Below are 27,279 nucleotides of genomic sequence, written 5' to 3'. Positions count from 1 at the left end.
CCGTCAGTTTTCTGAGTGAGCAGAATAAGTAGTAAGTAAAGCCGAATTATTGCCAAAGCACAATGCACACTGCTCACATCTTTTTTGTCAGTGATTGACTAATAATCTCACATTGTCTAACAGTTTGCTGGAGTTGGCAATCCACTAAATGGTACCAAGAAAGTGCCATAAGAAACCCAGCCAAACATCCTATATGGGCTCTCATTTTGCGAAAAAGAATGCGTTCCCGCCAGGGTCCCGCCGAATCTCCTTGGAATAGTCCTTTTCGGGGTCGAATTCTTGCCATACACTCGCCGGGTAGATGTGTTTATTACGCTGATACCACCGTCGATCAACCACTTTGGTAAAAGTCGGGTCATCTGATGCCCCTTCGAGCTGCGAGATATCAACCTCCTCGCTGTTGATGCCGCCTGCACTTGTATTGTCTAAACCTGAGACTGAGGCTGGAGCTTCGGTGCTGTAATTGAAGAGGCGTTGATTACCAGGACCCACGGTTTTGTTAATAATGAAAAAATAGAAGTCGTAGTGCTATACAAATGCCCAGTCAGCTATGTTGTTATGCTTGCAACACGTGTAGAACCATGCTTGCTGTCACTTACATGGGGTATGATCAGGCTTCCTCGGACAAGCATCAAATCGTCAACGCTGACACGGGCCCAGGCTCGTCGGGCATTCGCCATCTTGTCCGCGCCCACGCCTAACTTTGCACCCACCTTACGGCTCTTGTCCAGGAACAGCCAAACATGGTCTCCCTTTTTGACCCTAACAATGCCCCCCGGAATGTTCGTCCCGTCGTAAAACACGAAGGGAATGGCGATCTCGGTAGCCTTGACAGCAGCTTGTATTTGCAAGAACTCCTTGCGCAAGGCTTCCCGTTCAGCAGCTTCTCGGCGAAGTGCTGCCTTTGTTAACGGACGCGGCACAATACCGACAGATGTATTTGCTGTGATCTTGGACGTTGACTTCTCGTTTTTATCATTTTCTTTGTGCTCGCCGACGGCAGCATCGACTGTGTTACCCGAGGATTCGTTGGCAGTGCCATCAAGTTGGGTTCGATCCTCAAATTTGGGTTTCTTGACAGTCGTTTTGGTGGCAACAGTGTCAGATCCATCTCCGCCATCTTCGTCATCTCCAAACGAGATCAGGGCCCTGGTACGCTTCTTCTTCTTTGGGGGCCGTTCTCGGTCGCCATTGATACTGTCACTTGCATTGCTTGGAGTCGCAGTTAAAGAGCGGTCAGGGGTCGCAATGCCAGAGCGCGCAGAGAGAGCCTCACGCGCTTCGCGCTCTTGCTGTTCGAGAACCTCGGCGCGCCGCTTGCGGAAGTCTGACAAGGCAACAAGGCCGACCGTGTTTGTCGAGAGTAGTTCGTGCGTAGTTCTATTTTGCGGGGTAAATCGAGAGACTTGCTCCGACATCCTCAATTAAGTGCAAAAGACGTTGGGTGAGTGTTGCTGTCACTGTTGGCTGAATGGACATGGATACCGCAATACGACAACAGTAACTTGCACAGCGCGGTCGCAGGTGCCCATGTCAAAGGGTAGCGTAATGTTACGTAAAACAAAGCGTATTGATACGGGGCCATATGATTACCCTGAGGGCACAGACAACGTGCCACGATATATTTTGCTAGCGTCTTGGCGAGTTCTGCAGCTCTCTGGGACACTTCTGGGGGAAAATCCTGTCAGGGAGCTAACAAAACAAACCGTAGCACATCTTGTACGTATATGTAATCCGCAGCTTCAGCCCTCCTAGTCTACAGGTTGGTCAAGGTTGGCTGGCGGGATGCAGTCCGACGGGACGTCATAAAAGCGGGTCACAGGGACCAAGAAAGCATGGATGTGGCGACCTGAACCTCCTCTGCGATGTCTTGTGTACTTAACCAACTTTAACTTGCTGTAGGCAGACTGGTAGCTTTTTCGTTTGGTGTTGGCCGACATGCACAGGTAGCCAAATCTGTAGACAGAATCCGTAAAGTATATTGATATTCATCCAAGGTCCTTGAGTTTTCCCCGAAGATAGCCACCCAAACTCTCAAAGAGGGCAAAGTCATGACCTTCTCTCCATAGCAAAGTGACGCATGCCTCGCTCCTACAGACCAGTACCTCAATTCCAAAACCAAGCCGACATTCTTCCGGCTTAGCTGCCGAAGCGCTGCATTGTTTTGACGTATCCTCTCTTGCATGCTGCTCATGCAACTTTTTCCTCCTCCAAGCTCTCCCCCAAACATTTTCTCTCGCCCTCCCAAAGCCTCTCAAGGACTCGGGCTCCCAGGACCACGAAAGAAGTTCTAAAGAGCCTAGAACTTCTTGAATCCTGGTAACTACCCGCCCGATCGACCGGTCGGTGCTTGAGACCAACAGCTTTGCGGTTACAGGAGGGGGAAGCAGTTTCCTACCAGCACTAGACTTCATGCCACGTGCTGCATTCTCTGCGGGACGCATCGGCCCAAAACTCCATCCTAGGGCCCATCGCCGCGTCTTTGTCCCCTGTATAAACTCAGTCACCGCATAATTGTCAATGCCATGTGTGCGCAACTTCTCAACAAGAATCTCGAGGCTGCTGAGCTTCCCAAGCATCGAGGTGTACCAGGAAACACGCTCTCGTAAAATGAGTGACTCGCTGAGAAGCCTGCAGACATGGGCAACTTCACCACCGTCGCAAACCATCTCAACGCGTGCGCCAGTACAAGCTGACATGGGTGGCCGCGATTTTCTTTTAGCCGACTCCAGCATGTCGTCCTCTGAAGAATAAAATGGCGGGTTCATCATGACAAAGTCAACTGACTCGATCCCAATCTCGCCGATAGGCACCAGCTTATCCTCTGGCTTCCGCTCCAACACTCGAATGCGATCCTGTAGTCTGTTAATTTCGATGTTTTTCCGGGCATATTGTATATTTTTGACATCAATATCTGGAAAATGTCAGCGCTTCGGCTTCTGCTAGAAGCTAAATGTAGAAACCTACCGGTCGCGATAAAGGACCACGGTCGTTGAGCAGTTCCGAGTAGGGGGTAAATACAGCTTGCGCCAGTTCCAACATCTAGGCCACACAGCGGCCGCCCTGGTTGCTCGTATGAGGTTGAGTCCATTAGATCTTTAATCCATAAAATGTAGTTGTGTCTATTCGGAACCTGAAAGCTTAGTTAGACAGGGCCGATTGTGCATTGCAGAACCATGTACGTACTGGAGGGCAAAGTCTATCCCTGGGCAGATCTATCCGCAAGCCAAAGTCAACCTTCAGCAGAGTTTTCGTCAATTGCATCATTGCATCTGGGTCCGTGAAATTTAATCGCCCATTTTGGACGCTCGAACAAATTCAGTCAGTCAGTGACAAGAACATTGAAGGGATTCATGCAAAAACTCAGTCTTACTAGGTAGCAAAGTCAGGATCTTGGACGGCGAGCTTTTTAAAGTCAGGCTCGGACGTATAGAGGTTCCGAAAGTATGCGTCTAGATGAGGGTTAGGCTCCCAGCGCCGGGGAACCGGTCGACAGGGCTCCGCCATATTGGATACGGACTTGCAATCCGGCGAAGTCTGCAAGTCGCTACCAGGCCCCTTACCTGACCAAGAATCCGAAGCATCATCGTCCTGCTTTCTCTTGATCCCAGACGCCATGGTTCAAAGAGTTTTGACATAATCTCATCGAGCTTTTGTTCTTGTCCATCAGCTTCCCTCTCCAGTAATGTCAATGTTTACCTCCTGACTGGTGTCCCGATCTAGGATGGGAACTCTGCCAGACTGGTACCTGTTATGTGTGAGGATGGCAGTTTGCAAGGTCCAATTGACAACTAGGTAAACACATTCAGGGTGATCTGGCAAGTGATACAGAGGAAGGTGAACAGAGTACCTGAGAATTACCCGCAGTATTGCCTCTGCCAAGCTTTGTCACGTGAAACCCATGTGAGAAACTCCGGTATTTACGGCAATGCTTCCTGCAGTGCACGGAGAAAAGAGCGCTTCCCAAGTGCAACCATACGTGCTCTGATCACTGCCAGCTACATCCACCCATTCTCTCTGTCAGAGGATCGAGGACTGTATTTCTGCTATGAGGATCACTGGTGACGAATGTGCCTTTAGGAAAGTAGCACGTTCGAGTAAGCACTCTTTAAGACAGGCAAGTCTTCAGTGCAATGAGTCACAGCGCCTTATCACTTGTATCTCCTTAGCGCTGGTATACGCACCTCACAACTGGTGCGCTGCTACGGCTACGCAATGTGAGCACAAAGCACGTCATGACTATATGGTATCTCAGTTTTTTGCAGTTTCACCTATTGAAAGACATGGCAACTCCGGCTTGCATGGAGCTGCGTCAGCATATCCTACCCCTGCGCTCGGTACAATGCATCCCCTCAAGCCCTTGCTGCGATGAGGGGTGGATCAAATCAAGTTCCAGGCGGTCAAAAGTCCGTCGCCACTGGCTCAACGCTGAGTTTGTTGATGCTGTTTAACACAACTTGAAGAGTCTAACAAATGGACAACTGCGGAAGGCCGAGTTGGGTGCTACCCTGTGCTCAAAAGTCCGGAGGCAGCCCTCTTCCTTTCTCTCACATTCCGGTAGCATATCTTAATACATGTGCGCATCCCTCAGTCAGAAGAACGGGTGCACTGCATAGCACTTCCAGGTGGAGAACTGTAATTATCCAACTATCGTGATCCACGCTCATCAGGCAGGATAACAGAGTCGGCCAGGTGTAGACTCTAGGACGTCCCATATAGCTAGTGTATTGCGCTTTTCCGAGCTGCCGCAGCGTCTGCCAGTTGCACCTCTTGGCTGATCATCGGCGACGGTTTAGTCCCTAGTTCTCCAGGCCATCCATCCAGCAATCGCCGATTATGGACTACATGCCGGAGTGTCTATATGCTGGATTCGTGACAACTCGTCTTCTTACAGCTGAAGGAAGAACAGAATTATCGATAGAAGGGGGTTTTGGGCTTTCATCAAACGCGCTCTCCAGCCTCGATGGGCTGTTAGTACCAGTAGGCAGCAACAGTTACCTATCCGATCCTCTGCAAGTTCAAGCAAGGGCTGTCATCAAGGAGGGGAAAGGAGGAGGTATCTCTATCAGTGACTCCCTGCAGTTCTGACCAGGCTGCCAGCATTTAAAAAACCAAACAGCCATCCCATACCTACCAACTTTTCGTTGTGAACTGTTTCTCATCCTCTTTTGGCAATTCCCAATTGCAGCCCTCCCACCCGTAACCTACGCAGCGCTGAAAACAAGGCCAGCTGTCATTCTGGCCAGTTACTGTGCCTTGAGTACAAAATACCTTTTGAGCATTGCTTACGGGTACGTAAACATCGTTCCTTCTGGCAGGCTTGGAAAGCAAGTTACCCCAATCCTCTCAGCAATTGCCTCCCCCGCCAGAGATTCTTATATCCTGACTCTTCCACCAACTTCTCTACACAGTTGGCTAATGCATGAGCAGACATCCGGCTGTGCATCACAAAGTGGTCTTAAAAGCGCCGACCCCTGGACTCTACCCAAGGGAGCCGTGGATATCGGTCACAGCCATTCTCAGCTTGGATTCTCCCGATGGTAAGTGATACACAGTTTCCACTCCCCGTTTCCTCAGCTCTCAGCACTACCTGCTTTGATCTCCCAGCCCTTCGACACATGACTTTTAGTTTTGAGCTCTGGGCTTGGCTATGTCTGGCAGAAGGAGTAGCGAGGATAGAGCAAACTTACATTGTTGGACTTCCATCCTTAGACCATTATGTTCTGCTTGATTATCCGCGCACTAGCCACACATATCTACCTCTTGGCCGAGGCAGTTTTCACAGAGTACGCCCGCTAGGCCCCAAGGACGGTTCAGTCTTTGGTCATTCCTGGGCGCTGCTTATAACGCCATTGCTTCGATTGTCTGCTTCGATTATCTATTTTTCCAGGAACTCTCGGTGACTACAACTAGCGTGTCCAAGTACCTACCATTAGGAGTAGACACCGCATTTTCTCTTACCCATTGCCTTGGTGCTTTGAACGACTATGGAGTCGGGGGACACGGCATCAACCGGTGTGCGCGAGAACACTCCTCCTGCTCCAGCAGGCAGCGAGGAATCAAAGGTCCCAACCGACGTCACACAGCCAACGAATGGTGAAACTCAATCGGCAGACCGGACTGATGCTGCCAAGCACTCACCGAAGGAGAAGTGTTCCAAAAAGCGTTTTGCGCCAAAAACCAGGCACAAAAAGCCTAAAACAACAGCTTCTCCTGTTCGATCCTCTTCAGACCTTGAAAATATCGACAGTGAGGACAAAACATCTTCAACCTCAAATTCACGAGAAAACAGTGTTTCTGAGACTGAGACTGTCGAGAGCAAGCGGGTGGCCAAAAAGAGAGACGACTCCCACAAATCGAAGAGAGCCAATGCAAAAAAGCAGAAAAGGTTCTACAAGACTCGAGAGTCGGTGGGATCAGGTTCTAACTCTGAGTCGAGCTCTTCAGATAGTGATCAGAGCTCGGAAGATAGAAAGGACCAGAGATCCCAAGAAAATATTATCAGGCAGCTACAGCAGCTGAAATCTGTTATCCAGAAACAGCAGCAGCAGCAGCAGGGAAATTCTTATCAGTACTCTGCTGGGGTTCAACATTACGGAGCCACCCTTGCCGACATAGCACAACAAACGGTTAACGAGAACGGCCTGCGCAACAGCTCATCGCGCAGTCACCAAAATGGGCAACCTTCGTCAGGGCTGTTGAACCCGGCCTTGAGTGTCGTAGATACTCTCCTCATGCAGGCCACCCAGCAGCTGATGGAACGGAAGAAACAACAGAAACCCACAAAACTTGATTACAAACGTGTTGATCAAGTGTGGGACAACAGTATTCATAACTACAAGCTACAGGACACGGCGGAACAAGTAGTTGAAAATCATCATGATGAGTTTATCTTCCACGTTCGCCGCACATTCGACTGGGAGGGGAAGTACAAGGCAACATACGTTGACATAAAAAGCAAGCTTCTACGAGAATGTCTCCAAGCTGTTATGGGGAATATCAAGGGGGTCAGCCTAGTTGAAGAGATTCCCAAACTGGATCCTAACATGCTTTTCTTGTAAGTTTCCATTCGAACTGCCCATGGTGCCGTTTCTGGCCTCTACTAACAATGAAATCAAGATATTTAGAGGACTTGAGAGAGTATTTGAAGGAGTTAAAAAAGATTAAGGCAGCAAAATACGATAAGCGTGAGCGCAAGAAGGAACAGAAGAGGACAGAAACCAAGCACAAACATCTTAAGGTTCTTATTACATATCTAGACAAGGACTATGCGGAGGTCAAGAAGAGGTTCGCATACTTTCTTCTGCCGATTTGTTCCCCTTACATGTCCTAGTCAGTTATCATACTAACCCATAACCGCTAGTCTTTATCCCATGTTGGAGAACGGCCTCATCACTTTCGACCTTCTTTGGGCGCTTTGGAAGCCAAACACACTCGCATTCACTACGACCTATGGCTCACATGATGAACCACGAGTATTCAAGGTTGAAGTTGCTGAAAAGCACTACGGAATCATGAGGGGCAATACTATTACCTCGATGGCAAGGTATGGAATGCCTATTTAAAAAATACTAGTACTCCAATCCTGTAAAGCCTAGAGCCCAGCTGCATACTAATCATGAGGAACCAGTATTTCGAGTTTGATGGGAGGCAGTTTGGCTATGGCAGCATGGCAGAGGAGATTGACGAATTCCGGGGGGCACGAAAAATCACGAGTCTCCCATGCTTCCCTTTGAAGTACCACAAGGACGAAGCTCAGCTGCGCAAGGAATTAATCGAGCGCGGTAAGAAGTTCGTCGCCCTGGCTGGAGTTAACTACAAGAGCCACCAGGGGTTGGCATACTACAAGAAGAAGAAATCGATCATCAAGGTCAACATCAACGGGCGCATCATGGTTGATCCTGCTGTCCACCGCCGAATCAACCCGAATTATCCGATTTCTCACGTGAGGCCTAAAGAAAACGAGACCCTCATGGATGGTGAGGACTCTAATGAATCTAGCTGCTGCGGATGTAACCCAGGGGAGGTGGAAAGTCAAATGGTTAAGCATGTGACTAAGCTTGCTAAGGATGACAATGGCAACGCACGAGTTGTGGTTGTTCAAGGGTCGTATGACGATGAGAAGGCCGGTTCAAAAAAAAGCTAGACAAGGTTCCTGCCAAAAACGACGAAAATGCTGCTGCAGGGGAGGATAGGATGACGAAAAATATCCCCGAGTTCAGCGACGAGGAGTACCTCATCGCATCCCCTGTTGTTCTTGGATTCGCCTTTGCTGAGAAGCTCTGGCTGGAGTTTACCGTGTCCGGCGTCAAAGATATCCAATGGAACGAGACAGCTTATGACTCTTTGGTGCTCGAGCCCAAGACCAAGGACATTGTAAAGGTATGAGAAATTGATGGGACTTGTTCTTTCGGCCATGCTGTGTCACTAACCATTCCATCCCGATCTTAGGCACTTGTCGAGTCCCACAAATACCACGCAGCTGAAAGCATTGACGACGTGATTCAAGGGAAAGGCAAGGGCTTGGTGGGTAAGTGTAACAAGTATTCCCAAAATTGTTCGTGGCCCATCCCCAGGGACTATGGCTGACTTGCAATAACTTAGCTGTCCTCCATGGCCCGCCAGGGACTGGCAAGACACTAACCGCGGAGGGAATTTCAGAACTCCTCAAGTGCCCATTGTATATGATCTCGGCAGGCGAGCTGGGAACAGACTCGCGGTTCCTCGAGAGTGAGCTCCAAAAAATCCTTGATATTTGTCATGCCTGGGGCGCCATCCTTTTACTGGATGAAGCCGATGTTTTCCTGGAGAAGCGAAACATGCATGACATCCACCGTAATGCGCTTGTTAGCATTTTCCTTCGGCAGCTTGAATATTTCCAAGGTATCTTGTTTCTGACAACAAATCGGGTAGAGGTAAGCAAGCCCTAACTAACAATCAACTGGTGGAAACACTCACGACTAACATATCTCTCCCTTATAGACGTTTGATGATGCCTTCCAATCCCGCATCCACATTGCTCTGCGCTATGACAACCTCGATTATCGGGCTAAGAAGGCTATCTTCAAAATATTCATTGAGAGGGTTCGAGTACTCGAAACGCTCAGCATAATGCCCTTCACCGAAGAAGACTACAACCAGCTGGCACGGTATGATTTGAATGGCCGGCAGATTAAAAACACCGTCCGCACAGCTCAAGCTCTAGCAGTCGATAAAGGTGAACCGCTATCCATGAGCCACATTCGGCAAGTTCTTGACGTACAGACCAACTTTGACCGGGACCTCAAGGGAGGGACAGGTTATCAGGATGTAATGAGAAGTTATTTCTAGGGTTGCGTTCAATTTTGCTTCCTTTTTGGGGAGCGGCACAATATCTGCATAATCACTTCACAGCAATAGATGCTGTTTTAGATATCCATTACAGGGTCAGTCGTTACCGAAGAGGTGATGGAAGGATAAGGTTTGCAGTTCCTTCACTTAATTTCCCCCTTAACGAGCAGTATGGATGTTAAATGGTGGTATCTTCCAAAGCATTCTGATTGAAATAGTCTGATACACGATCACTTTATTATCTCTTGTATCAACAAGCAAAATCACTCCGCATGTGCTCTAAGCGGTTTGTGGTGCAGCGTCTGAAGACAAAGAGAAATTGACGTCAGTGTGCGGTTTGGCTTTGCTAGGCCTTCAACACAGCGTATGTTTGGTAGTTCGCAATCCGGTTCTATCAAGTTGGGCATGATTTGGTAATCACTTTGCAAAGCTGGTGTTTGTAGCAGCATCGTCCTTGCCGACGGCCTGAAGACGTTTCGAGGCACGTCTCGCTCACCCGGCACGGTGTTTGACATACTGTATTGTAAGTACTGGATATATTATTTTATATTAAATAAACTTGATGTGCATGGTATTTTCTGTGTTCTTTCTGCTATACGATCGCTACCTGCTAGCCTTTAGCAGCTTCAAGAATCAGACACCAAAATAAAGTTTTTTGACTGCCTCAACACCTGTCGGTTGGAATACGGAATACAAACCAAATTACCTACTATTTCAAGCTGCGAAGCCACAGAGATCAAGCTTACACAGCGCACTGTGTGACACATCAGAGTCTGGTGTAAATACAGGAGCAGCATACCAAGGTTACCTTTTAGATCGTCCAATGAGATTTCATTCTGCGATCTCTCATTTAGAGCTCTGGTTGACATGGTCTGAAACAGTGTGTCATGAGCAATGATATAGTTGGCCCATTATCACACAGTTGGTTGTTCATGTGACTGATGCCCATTCCCAAGCCAACATGCTTTTGGTGTCGCATGTGTGTGGCAGGGAGCCAACCCCCTCTTGGCTTTATCTCTGCCCCGCAGTTGTGCGGTCAGCGGCTGCTCAACATTCCGCTTTCCCCCTCCAGAATATTTATCAGGATATCTACCGATGATCTGCACACCACCGAGACAAGTTCAACAAGTGTAGAAGATAAAAGACACACCGTGATGCTTAGTAGATCACATGGCAAGATTCAGCTTGACCAATCTACTTAGATGGAGTCGGCACGCTGGCCGAAGGCATACCCATCATGATGCTTGGTGGGACGAGTCCCGTCACCAACGTGAGTAATCACACTGCTAGGAACCCAGTGAATTCTAATCATACATAAGCATCTTAGTGTCATCCAGGATAAAGTATATACAGAGAGATGCTGACATCTGGGTAATGGTCAATCAGTCCTTCCAAGCCATTACGACGAATCTCTTCAATCGGCCATTCCTCCGGCCCTTATAACTGAAGTTGCGCTTCGCATCCGCCATCTCATTGAGCAGTGTGTCCCCGTCGAGCTCAACACAGAGTTAGTGACGCGTCCACACAGCAAAGTCATTACCCCAAAGGTGATCAACGCTGCCAAAGAAGCTGGTGGCCAGGAGCATGGGGCCTGTGTTGTGTTCTGCTTGTTGATCAACAAGCAGTGGTGGCAGCACCAGGCTTTTCTTGAGCTGTGGGATGCTGGCCTGCATAATCTACGTGCAACTGCTTGCGAGGTCATTGCTAAACAAATGTACAGTGATTCCATGTGCATCTAGTTGCCGAAATTGCCTATACTTTTCTTATGTATGTTTACTGTCCTGAAAGATGCTGACTTAACACGACACCCCAGCATTGAGTCCGAAGAGGACGCTGACTATCTATTGCACTCGGTCCTCCTCAAGAGATATTCGATCATCGTCAATGGCAATCCCACACCGCCGGCTAACGTAATCGAGAAGGCGGTAGACCTCCACGCACTGCTCGTCATCGGCTCGTCTAGCTATCAGAGATGTATCAACTTCCTCTGGCGCGGCTGGGTAGTTCAGGATGAAGACGACCCGTCCACATTCGTATACTACAAAAAGAGGGATGACCCCACGTACATCTCCCATTTCGACCCCAATCGGATGCGCGCACCCGTCTACCAAAATGCGGCGCAAATACTCATATCATTCATCTATCTCGGCCTCTACACAGCCTCCATGAACTCGGTCAACGAGAATGGGGGCATCGACTTTGTCGAGGGCTTGCTCTACGTCTTCACTCTAGGCTTCGTCTGTGACGAGATCACCAAGGTTTGGAAGGCAGGTTACCACATCCTTGGATTTTGGAGTGCCTTTAACGGTGTTTTGTATGGCTTGCTCACTATCAGCCTGGTGCTGCGTTGCATTGCCCTCGGCCACGCAATCGATGACCCAAACGGCTTCCGCCATCACTATACCACCCTCAGCTATGCCTTTCTTGCCGTCAGCGCTCCTATGTTCTGGGCTCGGTTGTTACTCTATCTTGACAGTTTCCGCTTCTTCGGGGTCATGTTGGTGGTACTCAAGGTCATGATGAAGGAGTCAATCATCTTCTTTGCCCTTCTTGCCGTAATCATTGTTGGCTTTTTACAGGCTTTTATCGGACTCGATTACGCTGACGACCAAATGTCCGAGGACATCCGTTTCATCTTCCAATCTATGGCCAATGCTTTGATGCAGTCACCTGATTTTAGTGGGTTTGAGAGGTTCCAACCGCCCTTTGGTTTGATCCTGTACTACTGCTTCACCTTTGTGGTCATGGTGAGTAGTTCTTCCACATATAGCACAACCTCTCTGTCTGTTGTATATACCCTTCTCTTGGTCATGGCTGATAATTAGTGTCGTAGGTCATCCTTCTCAACATCTTGATTGCCTTGTACAACTCGGCCTACACAGATATCTATGAGAACGCTAATGACGAGTATCTCGCCATGTTTGCTCACAAGACCATGAGATTTGTCCGGGCTCCAGACGAAAATGTTTTCATCCCCCCGTTCAACCTTATCGAGATACTCTTCCTGACACTGCCTCTTGAATGGTGGATGGATAAGAAAACATATGAACGTATCAATGATATCGTAATGAACATCATCTACTCGCCATTGTTGCTCGTCTCTGCCTACTTCGAGATGTGTACAGCGAAAGAAATCCAGGAAAATCGTTCTCGAGGTGACGACGATGATAGCACTTTCGAAGAGTGGGAGCAGCTGCAACATGAAGTCGACTTTGAGGCCGACGGTTGGGCAAAGCGCGTAGAAGCTGCAAAAAGCAACCTTGAAGAGGACGCCGCAGTGGTGGAGGTCAGGAAGCTCAAGGAGGAGGTAGAGCAGCTGAAAATGCTGCTCGTATCCCTGCAAATATCCCTGGGCGTAAACCGAAGCGAAACTGAGGGAGAAGGGAACAGCAATCAGTAATGTTATCCAGGTGTTTCTGGTGCGATTTGCATTCTTTCAGGGGCCGAAGCCTACGATGCAGTACTTATTTCCAAGCATACATGGCTGCACCGATTACTAATAGCCAGTCATACGTAAAGATGCGTAATAGAGCAACAGAGAATTAGGAATCTGGTAGTTAGCTCATCCCTTATGCCACATAAATTACCCCAGTTACCCACAAGACCAAGAGTGAGATCCCAAATGATGTCGAGAGTTTTTAACCACTTCAACAGACGTACAAAACATCCCCTAGAGAGAGGACAGCAACAGTAGAGGAAGTTCAGCCAAGGAAAGGATCCACGGATCTCGCAAAGTAGAAAACTGGTAACTGCACTGATGCCTCTTGATAACTTTCCTTTCCTGCAATGTAACTGAACTGCGGAGACGGAGCAAGTGCCGGTAGTGATACATGTACAAGCCGCCCATATTTACCCTGATATAATCCCATTTCCTTTCCCATATTCCTCCTTTTGCGCCCATTATGATTCATTATGTAGTGTACAAAGCACGAAATCCACCAGAACCTAACTTTGTGGTGGCAAAAGAGAAAACTTATAAAAGAAAGCGCTTCACGCAATAACGTAGAGAACAGGGCAAAGAGTAGAATAGGAAACTGAGAAAAACAAAGCCATCACCAATGTCAGACATATGGCATCCGAGAGTAATTAGAAGTCATAGAAAAAGAAGCTGCTGCCTGATGTTGTGATCTAGCTGGGAGCACTTTTCATGAGTCAGCACCATTGGTAAAAGACAGGGGACAGAGGAGGCAGCGAACGAAAACTACAAGGGACACACTTACACTCCACCTCCCATAAAGGCTGCTAGATCATCAAGTTCAAGAAGCTGGCGCTCGAAAGCGGCACACAATTCCATGGCGGTCATGTCAACCTCCGGGGGAGGATGGATGGCCTGGGGAACAGGGCCAGCCGAGGCTGCAGAGGCAGCACCAGGAGAATCTACCTTGACAGGGACTGCAGGAGGAGGGCTGGCAGTAGCCGGAGTAGAGGAGCCAGCCGAGGCGCCGTTGATGGTTGTAATACCAGGGCGCCTAGGAATAGTAACTTCAGCTTCCCGGGATTCAAGGCCCTGCTGAGAACCAGCAGCGCCAGCTTGATCATAATCCATGGTATCAGGGTTGGTCTCGGCCTGGCTCAAGACGTCATCCTTGACCGAAGGTGAGACGCGATGAACGGGCTTGCTGCCCTCGCGAGAATCACGCAGGTCGCGCGAGCCACTATTAACGTCGCGCAGGACCTTGGACATGACATGGAGATGACGCTGCCAGGGGATAACCAGAGGCCATGACTCGGAGCCCTCCTGGCAGAGCCTGAGACTGTCTCGGACAAGGTTGGAGGCAGTGACAGTAGCATCATGAGGGGCAAGACCCTTGAGGGTGAGGTAAGCCACGGTCGATCCCGCAGTGAAGGCGGCGAAAAGCATAAAAATGGGGAAGCAGTGAATGCTGTCCTTATCAGCGCCGAGTTCCAAGGCCAGGAGCGAATGGACAATGCTGTGAGAAGCGGCGAAGATGCGGTCAACAGCCTGAACATGAGAATGGCCAGCCATGCGCCAAGCCTCAAGAGTGAAGCTTTCATCAGTTACAACCTGGAGGATGCGGCGGCGGTTGACGAAGATGGTGGCACAGTTGAGGAGAGAATGGATCATGGCATATGTATAGCCACTACCCATGGTAATATGAAGGTTGATCTGGCCAGGCTTATCGGCCAAATGAGGCGGAAGAGACTGGCGAAGCATATCGATCTCTTGCTCCAACAGTAAACACTGCTCCTCGGAGAAAGTCTCCAAGGTGGTGGTGGTCATCATCTCAACCACATTGCGCCAAGCTTTGGTAGCCAGGACGATGTGGCCAAACTCACCGACTTCACCTAGAGGAGCGGTCGGATCCGGCATGTAAGGCGGCGGGGCACCATTCAGGGTGCGAACATAGACAGGGCTGCCAAAGTTATAATTCATGTCGGTACAAGGCAGGGAGACATCTTTGACATCGTGGGCCGACAGAGCGGGGTGGCGACCAGGACTGCTGGTCAGGAAACAGTCGAGGACGTAGATCAGCCAGAGAGTACGACGGAAGGACTCGTCCTGGAGGAACTGGTCAGGGTCGGCCTGGTGAGGGTTGGTATGGACGACGCGAAACATCTGGGCCATACGGGCAGCCTGGCCAAGGTAGATGTAAGCGCGCACAGCATTGCGGCAGCCCCATTCATGGATGACGAGCAGGCACAAAGATTGGATGTCGGCAAGGCTGGGTTGGTCCAGGCTCTGCATGATCAGGCTGATGGTCTTCGCAGCAAAGTGCTCGGCCGCAGCAGTGCCGCCCCCATGGGCGCCGTAGCGGCGGATGATCAAGGGCGAGTGCCTGCATTGTTTTCGAGTCAGAAAATGGCAGTCAATTACATAACCGGCCTGTTTCCATCGTGAATGGCCGATATGGCCTACGGCCAGGAAGGGGTTGTGTAACTTACCGGGCTGCGGTGGTAAGGAGGGCATTGACCATAGTGGGGTCAAGGGAGGCATTCTTCAGCTGCTGGAGCGACGACGGCTTGTGGAAGACAACACAGGCCGGGAGCGTTTTGTTGATAACGCGCTCGCATTCTTGCACGAGCTCAGGAGTGAGCCTGTCATGGGGGGGACAAGGGATCAATCAGCTCAGAGCCCTACCAGGCAAATTTGGCAGGCAAACAGATGGAATGGACATGAAAATAAGATAAAATGCATCTAGGTAATGCATTCGGCTGAGACAATCAAGGGGAATGGATGTTGACGAGTATGTGTAGCAGATGGATGTGCGTGAGTGTAGATAGGGATGCAAGGTGGTGGTGTTGTGGATGGGGGACAGGGCGGGGATGTTGTGGATGCATGCAGCTGTGGCCGGCCGAGAAGCTCGGTCGGAGACGAAGTATAGCAAGAGCCTGGCTCCATGGGGCTCCGTGTTGATCAGGACAGCGATGGCCAAGACAGCCGGAACAATAAAGGGCGGCGGGGACTAGGGGCTTTGTGCACGGGGCAAGGGAATTAAAGCACGGGCCGGTTGGGAAATGAGGGCCGGGCGGAGAAAGATGGGGCTGTGGGTGGTGACTCCGAAGGAAGTGCAAAAAGGAATGCACCCTTTCGGCGCCTGGGCAGGCGATGGGGGCGGGAGCGAAAAAAAAAAAGGCGCTACAAACGGAGCCTCCGGATGAAGAGGGGACGAGGGAGAGTGGGGGGAGACAGCGGCCACATCAGGCACGCGCATCCACCAAAAATTGGAGGGATTCGCAGCCACGCGTACCCTCGTCGGCAGCATCGGGAGGGATCAAACCCAAAAAGAAAAATATACATAAAAATAGGAGAGAAACGCGAAACAAGAATTGGAAAGTAAACTAAGAAAAAAATCATGACAAATAGTAAAATGCGAAAGGACTTACTTTTCAACAGTGGTTGCGACATGACGCGACACAGCCGACGAGGGCGGCACCTGGCGATCGGCTGAGGTGTTGGCAACAGTCCGATCAGCAGGTAGTGACTCTCTGGCGCGCTGCTGGACGCGTGCAGGCGACACACCATGGCCGCCGTGGCTCATGGACTCGGAAGGAAGATAGCACTCATGCATGCCCTTGGCACAGTTCTTGCAGGGCGCGCGTCCGTTTTCGTAAACGCACTTGGTCTTGCCCTTCCGGCAGCGCACACACGCACCGCCCGCACGAAGGGCCGTTGATCGCACGACCGAGGCCATGGTGGGAGTAGTCGTGGTGGCAGGTGGCGTAGACCGGGGCGGCGATGGTCGACGCCGGTGATGACTTCTGCTCGTTACTGGCGTGATGATTGATGGGTTGAGGGCCGGCGATCACGACCAGATCGCGGCGCCAAATGGGACAGCGGGATTGCCAGATCGCGGACGTGGAAACGTTGGCTTGAATAGAAAAAGTGTGAGCAGTAGTAGGAGTAGAGTTAAGACGGTGCTGCGCAATCGGAGCGGGCGAGCCAACGGGGCTGCTGACAGCACCGGGGGCGAAGGTCAGAGATGAAAACAAGAATGGAAACGTGAAAAGAAGAGAGCGGGCGGAGATGGGGCCGGACTGCGCGCAAGTTAATCGCCGACGAAAATGGAGTTGGAGTTGAAAAAGTTCGGGAATGCGGATGCGGATGTGGAAATGAAAAGGGAAAGGGGGGAAAAAAAAGTGGAAGGGAAAGCGCGCGATCGGGATCAGGTCGCGCAGGCCGATCGACGGGTCGGGTCAAATGGTAAATGGCAAATGGTTCAGTGCGAATACTGAGCGGGGTGCCGCCCGACGAATGACCGAATGGACCGATCACAGGCCGGAGGGGCCAAAAAACAGGCCGTGGGCAGCGCAGTGGGCAATGTCACAGTCCGGAAGTGTTTGCTCCCTGCTCCGCGCTGGCGGGATCGAGGCTGCGCCGACGCAGTGGGTCCTATGTTCTAGCCAGGAGGGAATTAAAGGGGAGGTAGGTCGGTAGGTAACTACCTAGGATGAAGCAGCTGCCACCTAGAGTGCAGCGGCCGGGGGATTAACAGAACAAAATGCGATTGCGCCGATGGATGGAGGACGGATGGCGACGGGATGGACACGATGGACTACACTGCAGTGGGCGGGCGTGTCCAAACTGTGTGTGGTCCACGGGTGCTTAGGTGGTGTGTGCGAGGATGCCACAGCGCTACGGATCCGAAAACTCGTGACCGGTCGGGGGGCGGGGGGTTCGCGACAGGAAAGATAAGAACAATGAGCAGAAAAGGTCAGGACAGGCTGGGAGGGACGGGGACAATATGGGGCCGCGGATTAAAAATGGAGGACCGGGCGGACCTGTGCGGACCTGGGGGAGGGCCAGGAAGCCAGGAAGCCAAGAAGCGAGAGAAAGGAGGCGGCGGCGGCGGCACACTCGAGAAACGAGACACCACAGTCGGGCGGATCGGCTGATGATGCCGGGGTCTCGAGAACCTGAGAAGACGTCCGCGGGTGGACCGTGGGCTCGGGTGGGGCCTTTTTTACTGGGAGGAAGGACAGGAATGAGAGAGGAAGGCAGCGCCAATCTGCCAGAAGCGCAGAAAAGAACTGCTGAAGAGACTGTGATGAGAGGGCAGGCAGGATGGTCAGCCAGAACGGACGGGCAGGACAAGAGCGCGCCCAGGCACGCCCAGGCACCTCTTCTGCGAACGGTGAGGAGCAGCCCGGGCAGCTGTGACTACAGGAAGGTGCGAGAACAGGCGCGCAGCACGGGGCTGTGGGCTTTGCCCGCGGCACTTGGACAGTGAAATGGATCACGACTATGCCAATTGAATACTCAACTGCCGTGCCCTCGGACAGCCCTGAGGGTGAGGTATACGGTCTCGGTTTGTCTGGAGGAGGATAATGCGTTGTCTGCGAATCACCAGTCCATGGACGACGGACAGCGAGCGCTAAGTGTTGGATTGAGCCTACCCTGCGGGCAATCCAGAAAGCACTGAGAAAGGAAGAAACGTAAGCCCGACCTGCTACTGAGAGGCTCCATTTGACGGATGCCCGCACTGCCCGCTGGATCCCTGAACTCCGTCCCTGTGGCTCCAGCCAAACGCCAGCCCGCCCAGCTCGCCGGGCGGTCCGGCCTGCACCACACAGACTGGACTGGACCCATCCCTGGGCACCATGGACCGTCATCCATCTGTCACCTGCCTGCCCTCTAGGCTCCAGGCTCTCCCGTCATGAGCCCCGCCGGCCACGGGCCATGACCCAGATTGTCAAGATTCAAAGTCCACCGGCACCCAGGTCAGACCGTCACACGCCCCACAGGCTCGTCCAGCGATCGTCACCCGGTCTGACGGGCTTGCGACGGTTACTTCAAGTTAACGCGAAGGTGAAGGCGGGTTGGAAATTCCATAGGGTATTTGAGCTTCTGAGGACCACTTGTGCTCTTGTCCCGTCTCTCTCCGTTCCCTTCCTACCGTTCTCCCCAACCCGCCAGCCCTCCCATTGCGGGTGCCCTTTTTTAACTTTGATAAGTGTTTGGCATTTTGCTCACCCTGACGCCGAGATACACCGATGCCTCAGCCCAACGAATCCGGCACAGATCCAGCCGCTGATCGGTAATCGCCCAAAGCCGACACAGCCTTGTCAACCCGTGCAAACAGCCCAACAAATCGCCTAGTTCCCTTGGAATATCCCGCCCACGCCGCATTCCCTTTGTGTCCCCGTCTCGTGCTTCTAGTTCGCTACTGAGAGAACATGGGCATGCTCTGGCTAGAATGAATTAGGTTAGAAACCTCGACTCCGAGGACGCCGGCACAGAGCGTCCAAGCTCGCCGTTGCCGTGCAGTATGCGGACTATAGCTACGGACCACAGACCGTGGATCCTGCTTTCCAGCTGCTTACCTACCTGTCTGTTAACTTGATAACATAGACAGTCCATGTGTGAGTCAATCGGTGGGCAAGCACGCCTTGTTGAAGGCGTCAAGGCTGCCGTCCCGAAGATCTTCAGCGTCAAACTCGTGCGGCAAAGCGCGCTGCGGCTGGAGGCTGGCAACTCCGCGCCCCGTCATCCGATCGACACTCCGCGTGGGGCCACACAAACCACAGCGCCGGCCGCATCCAGTCAAGCAGCTGACAGAACCGCGACGCAACCTGCCACACGCCCGCACAGGACCTGGAGCACAGAGCACGGAGTAGTGTGCACAACATGCGACACAGCCAGGGCGATGCGAGCGCCCAACTACGGTACGAAGCCAAGTATTATATACAAGGGAGGTGAAGCAGTAGTGTACGAAGTACCTACTTCCAGCAAAAAAAGTACGAAGTGCAGAGTACGTTTTATCGTTGCACATACCACACTCTCTGTTCACACCTCCCGTCTGATCTGCGTAGCGCGCGCATCCGGTTCCGTCTGCACGGTTGCTTTGATACAAACGGGAGATATCCTCCCGGCGCAGGGAACCGGGTACTCAATGCGCAAATATACCACATCTGCTCTTTCATACTCTAAATCCTCGGGAATCCTTATGTTATTTGGCGTCGCGATGGATCTATTTTGGAATGTTCAAGGCCAGCATCATCGGTGCCTTTACACCTGCCTACGATATCGTTTCAAGGGACTCCGGGCTGGGCTTTTCCTGCCCCACTTCTCCGATACGCTCCTGACCCGGACGGCTTTTTCATAGCAGTTTCCATGCTCCCCTTTTACAGTCACTCGCCCCGCTGATTATCCTACGAACCTATCTTGCCAACCGTGGCCCCCAAAATAATGCTACTATCGCATGCTAAACTTACCCTGCTGAACATTCGACGAGTGATGCATACTTTTGCAAAGCTATGTCACATCAAACAGCAATGACAATCATTGTGTGGGTATTCTGCGCCTAGTGCGAGAAGTGCGTGCTCCGAAGCTGAAAGCTGGACTGAGAAGCTTGCCAGTAATGCGGGGCTACACTTAGTCTTTCATCGCCGACTCTCCTTCTTTGTCGATTTGTGGGAAGGAAGAAAAGGGGCAAGACGCCCGTATGACACCTGTCCTCGATGCCAAAGATCATGAGGACGGCTTTGCCTTATGACCAACCCACGGCATTGACTCGGGGCTTAAGGCTTGGGCCTATTAGGGCTTGGGCTTTGAGGGGCGCTGCACAGCGCTTCCTATGAGCGGATGCCAAACAACCTGCTGCGGCATGCACTCCTCCGGAATCCCAGTCCCACAGTTTCCGAACCCACTATCTCCGCTGGGACGCTTCAGCCGCCTTTCAGTTCAGATTTTCGACTCCGGCAGCGTCACGTACACGGTAAGGTTGATGGAGTAATCGGTAAGCAGCTAGCGTCGCGATGGCAATCCTCCTGCCCACTCGGGATCAGCGACAAAACATGAAAGCTTCTCCCCTTCAAGCAAAATACTTACTGCTGAACACGTGTATTATGTGATTTTTCCCGGCACCTGAGACAAAGCAATGTGTGAGAGGAACGCAGTAAGCGATACCCCGTACGGCTTCGGAGCACCATGGCAGGCGCTTTTTATGGAACCAAGTAGATGCTCCCACAGAGTGGAGCTGGTATTTTTCCGATCCAAATCCTCTGCGCCGTTTCTTCTCACCTTTGAGGCTATTCGGGCCTCATGTTTTTAGATCCGGCTACATACCTAGGTATAGATGTCTACCACACGGTTTTCGTCATTCTCCCCTTGCCGGACCCTTTCCAAATTCGGGCTAAACTTGTCGATCGGGAGGCAAGTCCAGTTTGTTATGCCTGTAACAAGTGCATCTCGGGTACAGCGCCATTACGATATTCCCAGTGTCTGCCTTTCATCGATTCAAGTTTTTGTTCTGGCATTAAAGTGTTCAGGGAGCCAAGCCATGCCGTGTGCGGCTTTCTGGCTGACGGGCTTTGTGCGAACGAGATTTCTTGCTCCAACAGATCTCGCAGGAAAGCCACCGGGTCAAAGCTCCAGTAGAATTCGGCCTTCTGAGCTCTGTGTTCTGGAAAGGCACATTCCGAGAGCCTCCAGCCAATGAAAAGCTTCGATATTTCAGCCGTCTGGGGAATTAACTTGGTGCATGTGCTCGTTTTACCTGGCTGGTAGTTGTCATAAACCAGGTGGAAAGAGATCACGGTTTGTCCCATTCCACAAGCCTAGAACCTCACATACTTTCTTACGTTGCTGCAATAGTAAATAGAGACCCCAATACCGTGCCAGGGCGAGAAATTCATGCTTCCAAATAGTGAATCGCCTCTATGAATCAAATCTGACTGGTAACACTACCCAGATACCAAAATTTCGACTAGTTCAAAGTCTTTTAGGAGGGACCAGTTACAGTTGGAGTTAAGTCCGCCAGATTTTTCACACAAGCTAAGGTAATCTGTTTATCTGTAGGGTCTCCAGCCAATATCTATATATGCCCTCCCCCTTAAGGTGAGTGACTCTAATCAAGGCATGCTGTCCATGTAACAGAACTCTCGGTACCTTCATCTCGTGCGAAAACAAGGATAGAGGCAACGAGAGTAGCCCGCGGCCGTTTGCAAGAAACTGCTCGGCCTTGAAGATTTCATGCTATTGCCGGCGTCTTGATTTGAACCGTACCGTCCGCCATCCCGAAGTATGCCGCCACCGGCTTTTGCGCCCCGCTGGTAACCTCCAGACCGTTCTTGCCATAAAAGAGACCGATCTCTGCAACGCCGGGGATCTTGATCAGGCGATCAGCAAGCTCTTCAACCGTCCAAACTCCAGGCTCCCCACTCCTGCTAGGCTGGTCCCTGGCATGGAGGAGAGGCGCAAACGGCGCATCAATAATCCATAGACCATTGTCCGTGACAAGGGCACCAGCCTTGCCGGGCAAGCCAGATCGGATACGAGGATTGATGGACCCCATCCGCACGAGCTCATCCAAAACTCTTGGGGCAGCCATCGGGAGGACCTCGATGGGGATTCCCTTCTTCCAGTTGGTACCCAGGCGTGGCGAGAGCTTGCGGAAGTCGGCCACGCAAACGAACTGCTTGGCGCTAGTTGCCACGATCTTTTCTTGCCAAAGGCAGCCGCCGCCGCCCTTGATAAGGTTCAGGTCGTCGTCGACCTCATCAGCGCCGTCAAAGGCGACATCCAGCTGCTGACCAGATGGGAGCTTGCTGATGTACTGCAGGTTCAGGCCAGCCGCCTCGATAAGCTCCTCAGACTGGGATCCAGTGGGGTAAAAGCACATCCTGGAAGTGATCTCAGGCCCCAGGGCAGCAATCGCCTCGACCACATAGACGACGGTGCTCCCGGAACCAATGCCTATCCTAGTATACTCGGGCCGCAAGTAGTCTTTGACGGCCTGAAAGGCGGCAAGGCGCTTTGAACTCTCGACTAGACGAGCTTGCTCCTCGGCTGAGAGCACAGGAGCTGCGGTTGATGTGGCCATTGTGCGCAAAACAGGTGAGCAAATCGGCCCTGAAAAGTAGGATTTTGGCGACAGCGACACCCAAGCACTGTTGGCGACGCAACAAGGCGTTCCTAGAGGTGACAAGGTTCGCCAATAAAGGCTTCTTGGACCTGGTGAGGAGTGGCAATGACAAAGGCCGGGTGAAAGGGGGAAAATACTGTTTGTGGCCAAAGTAGTAGCCGGGTGGGGTCGGCGTGCAAAACTGCCATCAGGTACCGGTAACCTTCTTACCAGTCCTGTTGTGCGCTTAATCAACGCCATGCCCATCCTGCTCGCGAAGGGCTGGGACGAGTTCTCCGAAAAGCCTCACTGTAGCTCCATTCACTCTATCGGGGCCTTGTTGATCATGCCTGCTAAGGCTGGTCCAATTGTTGGACGCCTTGCATCAGAACATTAGAGATATGGATACGATAGAAAGGAGGAAACCAACCAGTTAAGACCAGGAGCCAAAAAAACGCTGAAAGCCCGAGTTCCGGCCAGAGCGATTTGAGCCTGGATATTCCGCGCCCGCATGGCGGGGCAGACAACGGCCAACAGCATACACATCCGTATGCAATTACCCCTCCATTGTCGTCATACTGACTCTCAAGCTTCACCGACAGACACAGGTATCTTGGTAGCTGCCTAGAAGTCCTTCTCATGAAGCTTTTTCGGCTAAGTTAGTGTTGATTCCATTAGTATTTTTACTTTCTAGGACCGGCAGCTTCCTAAATCTCATTTTATTCCCTCTACAGATTGTGACTTGACTGTCTAGTGTGAATCTTGGGTTGTGGATCCGGTTCTTAGGGTAAGGGTTTTTAGGTTGGATTTCCGAGGCACCTTGTCTCCGGATGCTTGCCCAAAGCACTCGTTCCTTGCGCAACTTACCGCAGACACCTATCCATTCTCCTGTCTTGAAGAATGGTTGTGAGCCAGGATCTCGTGATTAACTCTGCAAGTTCGTTACAGAAGGCGTTTTCTCGGGATTGTGACTTGCAAGTCTGACTTCATCCAGATGCCTTCTTGCTTAGCAGAGCATGCAAGCTCCAAACAGCGAGGTAGACCCAAGGTACCGCAAGGCCGCAGTCCCTTGACAACAAATAGCTTGTTAAGTTCATCACGAGATGCCCGGTTAGCATAGCAGAGAGCCTCATAAGTAGCTAGAGCATATAAGTTGGAATCCTTAGGTCGATATCTGATTGGCGGCGCTGTATAGTGCGCTCACGTCAGCAAAGCGCCTAACCCCATTCCATACAGGCTGCGCACTCAGTCATACACATAGGAAGAAATGAAGCAAAAGACAGATAGTAATGTTCATGTGTTGATGAGATAATATCCATAATCAGGCTTGTGGACTTGCCGAGATTCAACCTCTCCCTTAGCTTTTAATTCTCCCGCTGATATCCTTCGTGACTTCTAAACCGAGTTGCACGAAACACACAGGAAAAGTATATCTAGCAAGCCACATATTTTGCTTAACAGCGTTTCCAGTTACGGCCTGCTAACGTAGTTCAGAATGACCTCAACCCTCCGTCAATCTCCCTCTGATAGGTGTATGAATGGTTATTGTCTCGTCATCCCTGGCCTTCTCAATGCTGGAACCTGAAGTCCAGCCTTTTGTTCCCCTTATCCTTTGTTGTTGACAAGTAGTTCAGCCGTTCTTCCTCCGTCATAGCATTCCATTTCTTGGCTTTCTGGTTGTTGCGCCAGACATAGTACGCCTTCACGAGGAAATACAAGACAATATTCATGCAAAGAATGGCCAAGAGCTGCCTGTTCCCCCTCCGATACAATGGCGCATCGTCTGATATCCACTTAGTCATCTTTCGCTGAACAGATTTAAGTTTCAGCCCCGGATTAACCACGTACCTTTGCGGTAGATATTAGAGGCGATGATGCCACTGGTCTGAACAAACATGTTGTAACAGGCTGCAGACACTGTGCGAGATCTAACAGCGTTCGAGTTTCGCGAATTCCATCCGACTTGAATTGGATGGGCTGTACCGACAGTCATTAGTCATTGCTGTCGACTTTTCTTCTGCGAGGCCGGGATTGTGTTGCTGTCAAGGGGAGCCTTACGGTTTGGGAAACTCAGTAATAGTGTGATGACCGCATAGAGTACCCATCTGTTCACCTGGGATGTGTCGACCACATTCAGGTAAATCAGAAACGGTAGCGCCCAAATCTGAGAGGTAAGGGCACAGAAAGTCAAATTCCCAACTATTTCCGCCAGATACGTTATGCCGAGCATTGTGATCACTGCAAGAAGTCTTAATATCGATAAAAAACTCAAGCGATCCTTGGTGTCTTGGCCCGGTTCTTCACTTACTGTGCAAGATTGTGTGCGGCATGGCCAACAAGTTGCTTTGGAAGGTATCAAAACCCAGGGCTCGTAGAGATAAGGTGAGATATTGCCCCGGGGGAACCATTGGGATCTGGAATGTTAGGCCCAAGAGGTACAGTGGCCTAGTATAAAGTATTAGCCTTTGTTGAGGAATATATGGAGACTCTCTGCCCCAGGCCCCTAGGGCTATTCAGTTCCTGGGTCTACTGACCAGAGATCGTAGTCCTTGAGGCTCTGCCAGAGGAGCTTCCATGTAATTGGCTCACGGTTGTGCATGTCGCTCTTGCTAGGGTCATCCCGTAGCACTCGATTGACAATGATAGTTTCTTCCCTGGGCGTGAACCAACCATTTTTCCCGCGGAACCAGCTAGCAGTTTGGCACGGTCCAGCAGGCATGAGCAAGAAAGACATCAGGCCGATAACAAGAGTTAAAAGGCCCTGTATACCAAGATTAGTTTTGGCCTACTTAGACAGCGGTGGATAGAGCTGGCAACGGCGAGCCAACCTGCTCTTTGAGAGAAAGGAAGCAACCAACCTCAATCAAGAACAACCATCTCCAGCCAGCCTGTCCTTCAACGCCGCGCATGTGTAGTATACCGTATGCGAGAAGAGCACAGATAATATCGGCAATGCTCATTGCGGTCCAGAAAAAGCCGAGACGGACCGACATTTCGTGATGCTTATAAAAGTATGAGAGATACAAAATTACCTGTCACATCGAATCTGTGAGCGTTTTCTCTCATTCAAACTACGATTCGGGACATGTAAGGACAGTCGATATGTCCGGTATAAAGAACAAGGTTTGAGAGGCAAAGCAACTTACATCAGGAATGAAGCCACCCTGCAGGAGACCGAGCAAAGCGCGACAGACCAGAAATGACCTACGTCCGGATAGCCAAAACTGGCAGCATGCAACGATACTCCAAAGTGACATTTGTGCCGGGATCCATCTATCCGGACCCATCCATTTGGATACTAATTGAGAGGGGAGCTCGGCACAGAGGAACGAAAGCTTGAACACGGTGTTTCCAAGGTTATAGTCTGTAAGAGGGTGTCAGTCTCCATCTGTTGTCCATGTCGTTGGCAGCTGTGGATTGATGCCACTCCTTCAGACCACGTACCGTTAGTATGCATTCCCAAATCACCAAGAAAGTTGTCAGTCAAAGCCTGATGGATGTTGGCCCGATCAAGCTCGAGAGCCATGAACATGATGCAAGCCCAAGTCATGATGCGGAAGTCAATTTTCCGCAACAGTTTTTTCTCTTCCCTCCAGGTCCATCTGGCAAGGGGGTCGAAGCGATGCACATTCTCCCTACCAAGGACAGCAGTCAGACTCCATAGGTTCTCATGTCTGGATGGAATGTCAACCCCCTCCTCATTTAACCTTACCAGGTAGGTGGTGGGTAATATCGCTCTGCTGTTTCTGGGTCATCGAAGACGCTGGGCTAAATCATACGGTCAGAATCGTCATATTCCATGCTACAACATGCTCTCCCGCTGAGGGAAGTTAAAATATCGATAAAACGCACCTGAGTAGCAGTAGCATCCAGGTCGACTTTCGACTTCTGCCACCAGAACTGCTTCCCCTGAACGACGGCTCCCAGGGGAGGAATGCTGTTAATAGAAGTGTTCGAGGCATCTGGTCCCGATTTGCCGTCCGAGTCCTGGGCCCTCTCTCGCTTAAGAGGAGTTTCCCGAAGAAGTACTGTGGCCATCGTGGATGATAGATACAGAAAAGGCTAAAGGATCCGATTCCCGGACAACTGAAAACACAACTTGGTAATATCCGAGTCTAGACTAAGCCAGAGTAAATGTCTTTACATACAGTCGACTCCATGAAGAGGTTGACTGTTCCACGGCGGTTGGTCATCCTCAGCTGAATCTTTGGGCCTTTAATATGTGTCGGAGGACATGGTGAGAATTCTGCAACCAGGAAGTCTCATCGGATGTATCAAGCATGGCGTACAGCCTTTGCATAATCACGTCTTGATGAGACCTGAAGACGGCGTTCTTCCTCGGGAACCTTTTGCATGGGGTGGCAGTCGAGAACGAGGGAACGGCCACAGGCTTGCAACTAAGGTATTATTGACACCCCAACCTCCAATGACGGCATACAGCATACGGCATCCATCCTACTGGCTACCAAGTAGCCGGTCCGTTTACGTTACTGAAGCCAGCCGTACATGGTAACATCCGCCTTCAATGGTATGAAATGGGAGAACTCTCTGTAGCCTGCAGCGCTCTTGGTCTGTCGGTGTGAACCTGAGCAACCGTCAGTCCCATATGTACCTCCATATACGCGTGATTTCATTGATGGTTTGG

The 27,279-nt window shown here is 51.0% G+C and overlaps 5 protein-coding genes across 5 annotated transcripts; 1 reads left to right on the top strand and 4 right to left on the bottom strand.

Moving 5' to 3' along the window:
- Window positions 1-201: 201 nt before the first annotated feature.
- On the bottom strand, window positions 202-3,618 carry CTHT_0031710 (uncharacterized protein; the record flags this gene model as incomplete). The annotated part of the gene is made up of 5 exons (XM_006693549.1): window positions 202-528; window positions 600-1,380; window positions 2,341-2,855; window positions 3,187-3,307; window positions 3,374-3,618. The coding sequence occupies 5 exons, from the start codon at window positions 3,616-3,618 to the stop codon at window positions 202-204; spliced, it is 1,989 nt and encodes a 662-aa protein (XP_006693612.1).
- A 2,369-nt stretch (window positions 3,619-5,987) lies between these two features.
- Window positions 5,988-12,730, top strand: CTHT_0031700 (cation channel-like protein; the record flags this gene model as incomplete). The annotated part of the gene is made up of 13 exons (XM_006693548.1): window positions 5,988-7,057; window positions 7,120-7,287; window positions 7,364-7,546; window positions 7,624-8,129; window positions 8,186-8,382; window positions 8,452-8,530; window positions 8,605-8,915; window positions 8,983-9,149; window positions 9,774-9,853; window positions 10,533-10,604; window positions 10,717-11,044; window positions 11,144-12,077; window positions 12,164-12,730. 13 exons carry the CDS (start codon window positions 5,988-5,990, stop codon window positions 12,728-12,730), a joined length of 4,662 nt encoding a protein of 1,553 aa, XP_006693611.1.
- Window positions 12,731-13,458: 728 nt separating this feature from the next.
- On the bottom strand, window positions 13,459-16,484 carry CTHT_0031690 (uncharacterized protein; the record flags this gene model as incomplete). The annotated part of the gene is made up of 4 exons (XM_006693547.1): window positions 13,459-13,471; window positions 13,551-15,128; window positions 15,235-15,387; window positions 16,177-16,484. The coding sequence occupies 4 exons, from the start codon at window positions 16,482-16,484 to the stop codon at window positions 13,459-13,461; spliced, it is 2,052 nt and encodes a 683-aa protein (XP_006693610.1).
- Window positions 16,485-21,761: 5,277 nt separating this feature from the next.
- On the bottom strand, window positions 21,762-22,613 carry CTHT_0031680 (ribose 5-phosphate isomerase-like protein; the record flags this gene model as incomplete). Its single annotated transcript, XM_006693546.1, has 1 exon — window positions 21,762-22,613. One exon carries the CDS (start codon window positions 22,611-22,613, stop codon window positions 21,762-21,764), a length of 852 nt encoding a protein of 283 aa, XP_006693609.1.
- A 1,589-nt stretch (window positions 22,614-24,202) lies between these two features.
- On the bottom strand, window positions 24,203-26,672 carry CTHT_0031670 (uncharacterized protein; the record flags this gene model as incomplete). Its single annotated transcript, XM_006693545.1, has 8 exons — window positions 24,203-24,417; window positions 24,483-24,611; window positions 24,943-25,079; window positions 25,169-25,395; window positions 25,781-25,998; window positions 26,079-26,269; window positions 26,347-26,402; window positions 26,487-26,672. 8 exons carry the CDS (start codon window positions 26,670-26,672, stop codon window positions 24,203-24,205), a joined length of 1,359 nt encoding a protein of 452 aa, XP_006693608.1.
- Window positions 26,673-27,279: the final 607 nt, after the last annotated feature.

The sequence above is a fragment of the Thermochaetoides thermophila genome, assembly GCF_000221225.1.
Source record: "Thermochaetoides thermophila DSM 1495 unplaced genomic scaffold scf7180000011816, whole genome shotgun sequence".
In the NCBI taxonomy this organism is placed as follows: domain Eukaryota; kingdom Fungi; phylum Ascomycota; class Sordariomycetes; order Sordariales; family Chaetomiaceae; genus Thermochaetoides; species Thermochaetoides thermophila.
The sequence above is the reverse complement of the archived record's forward strand: the minus strand, read 5'-3'. Positions and strand labels throughout refer to the sequence as shown.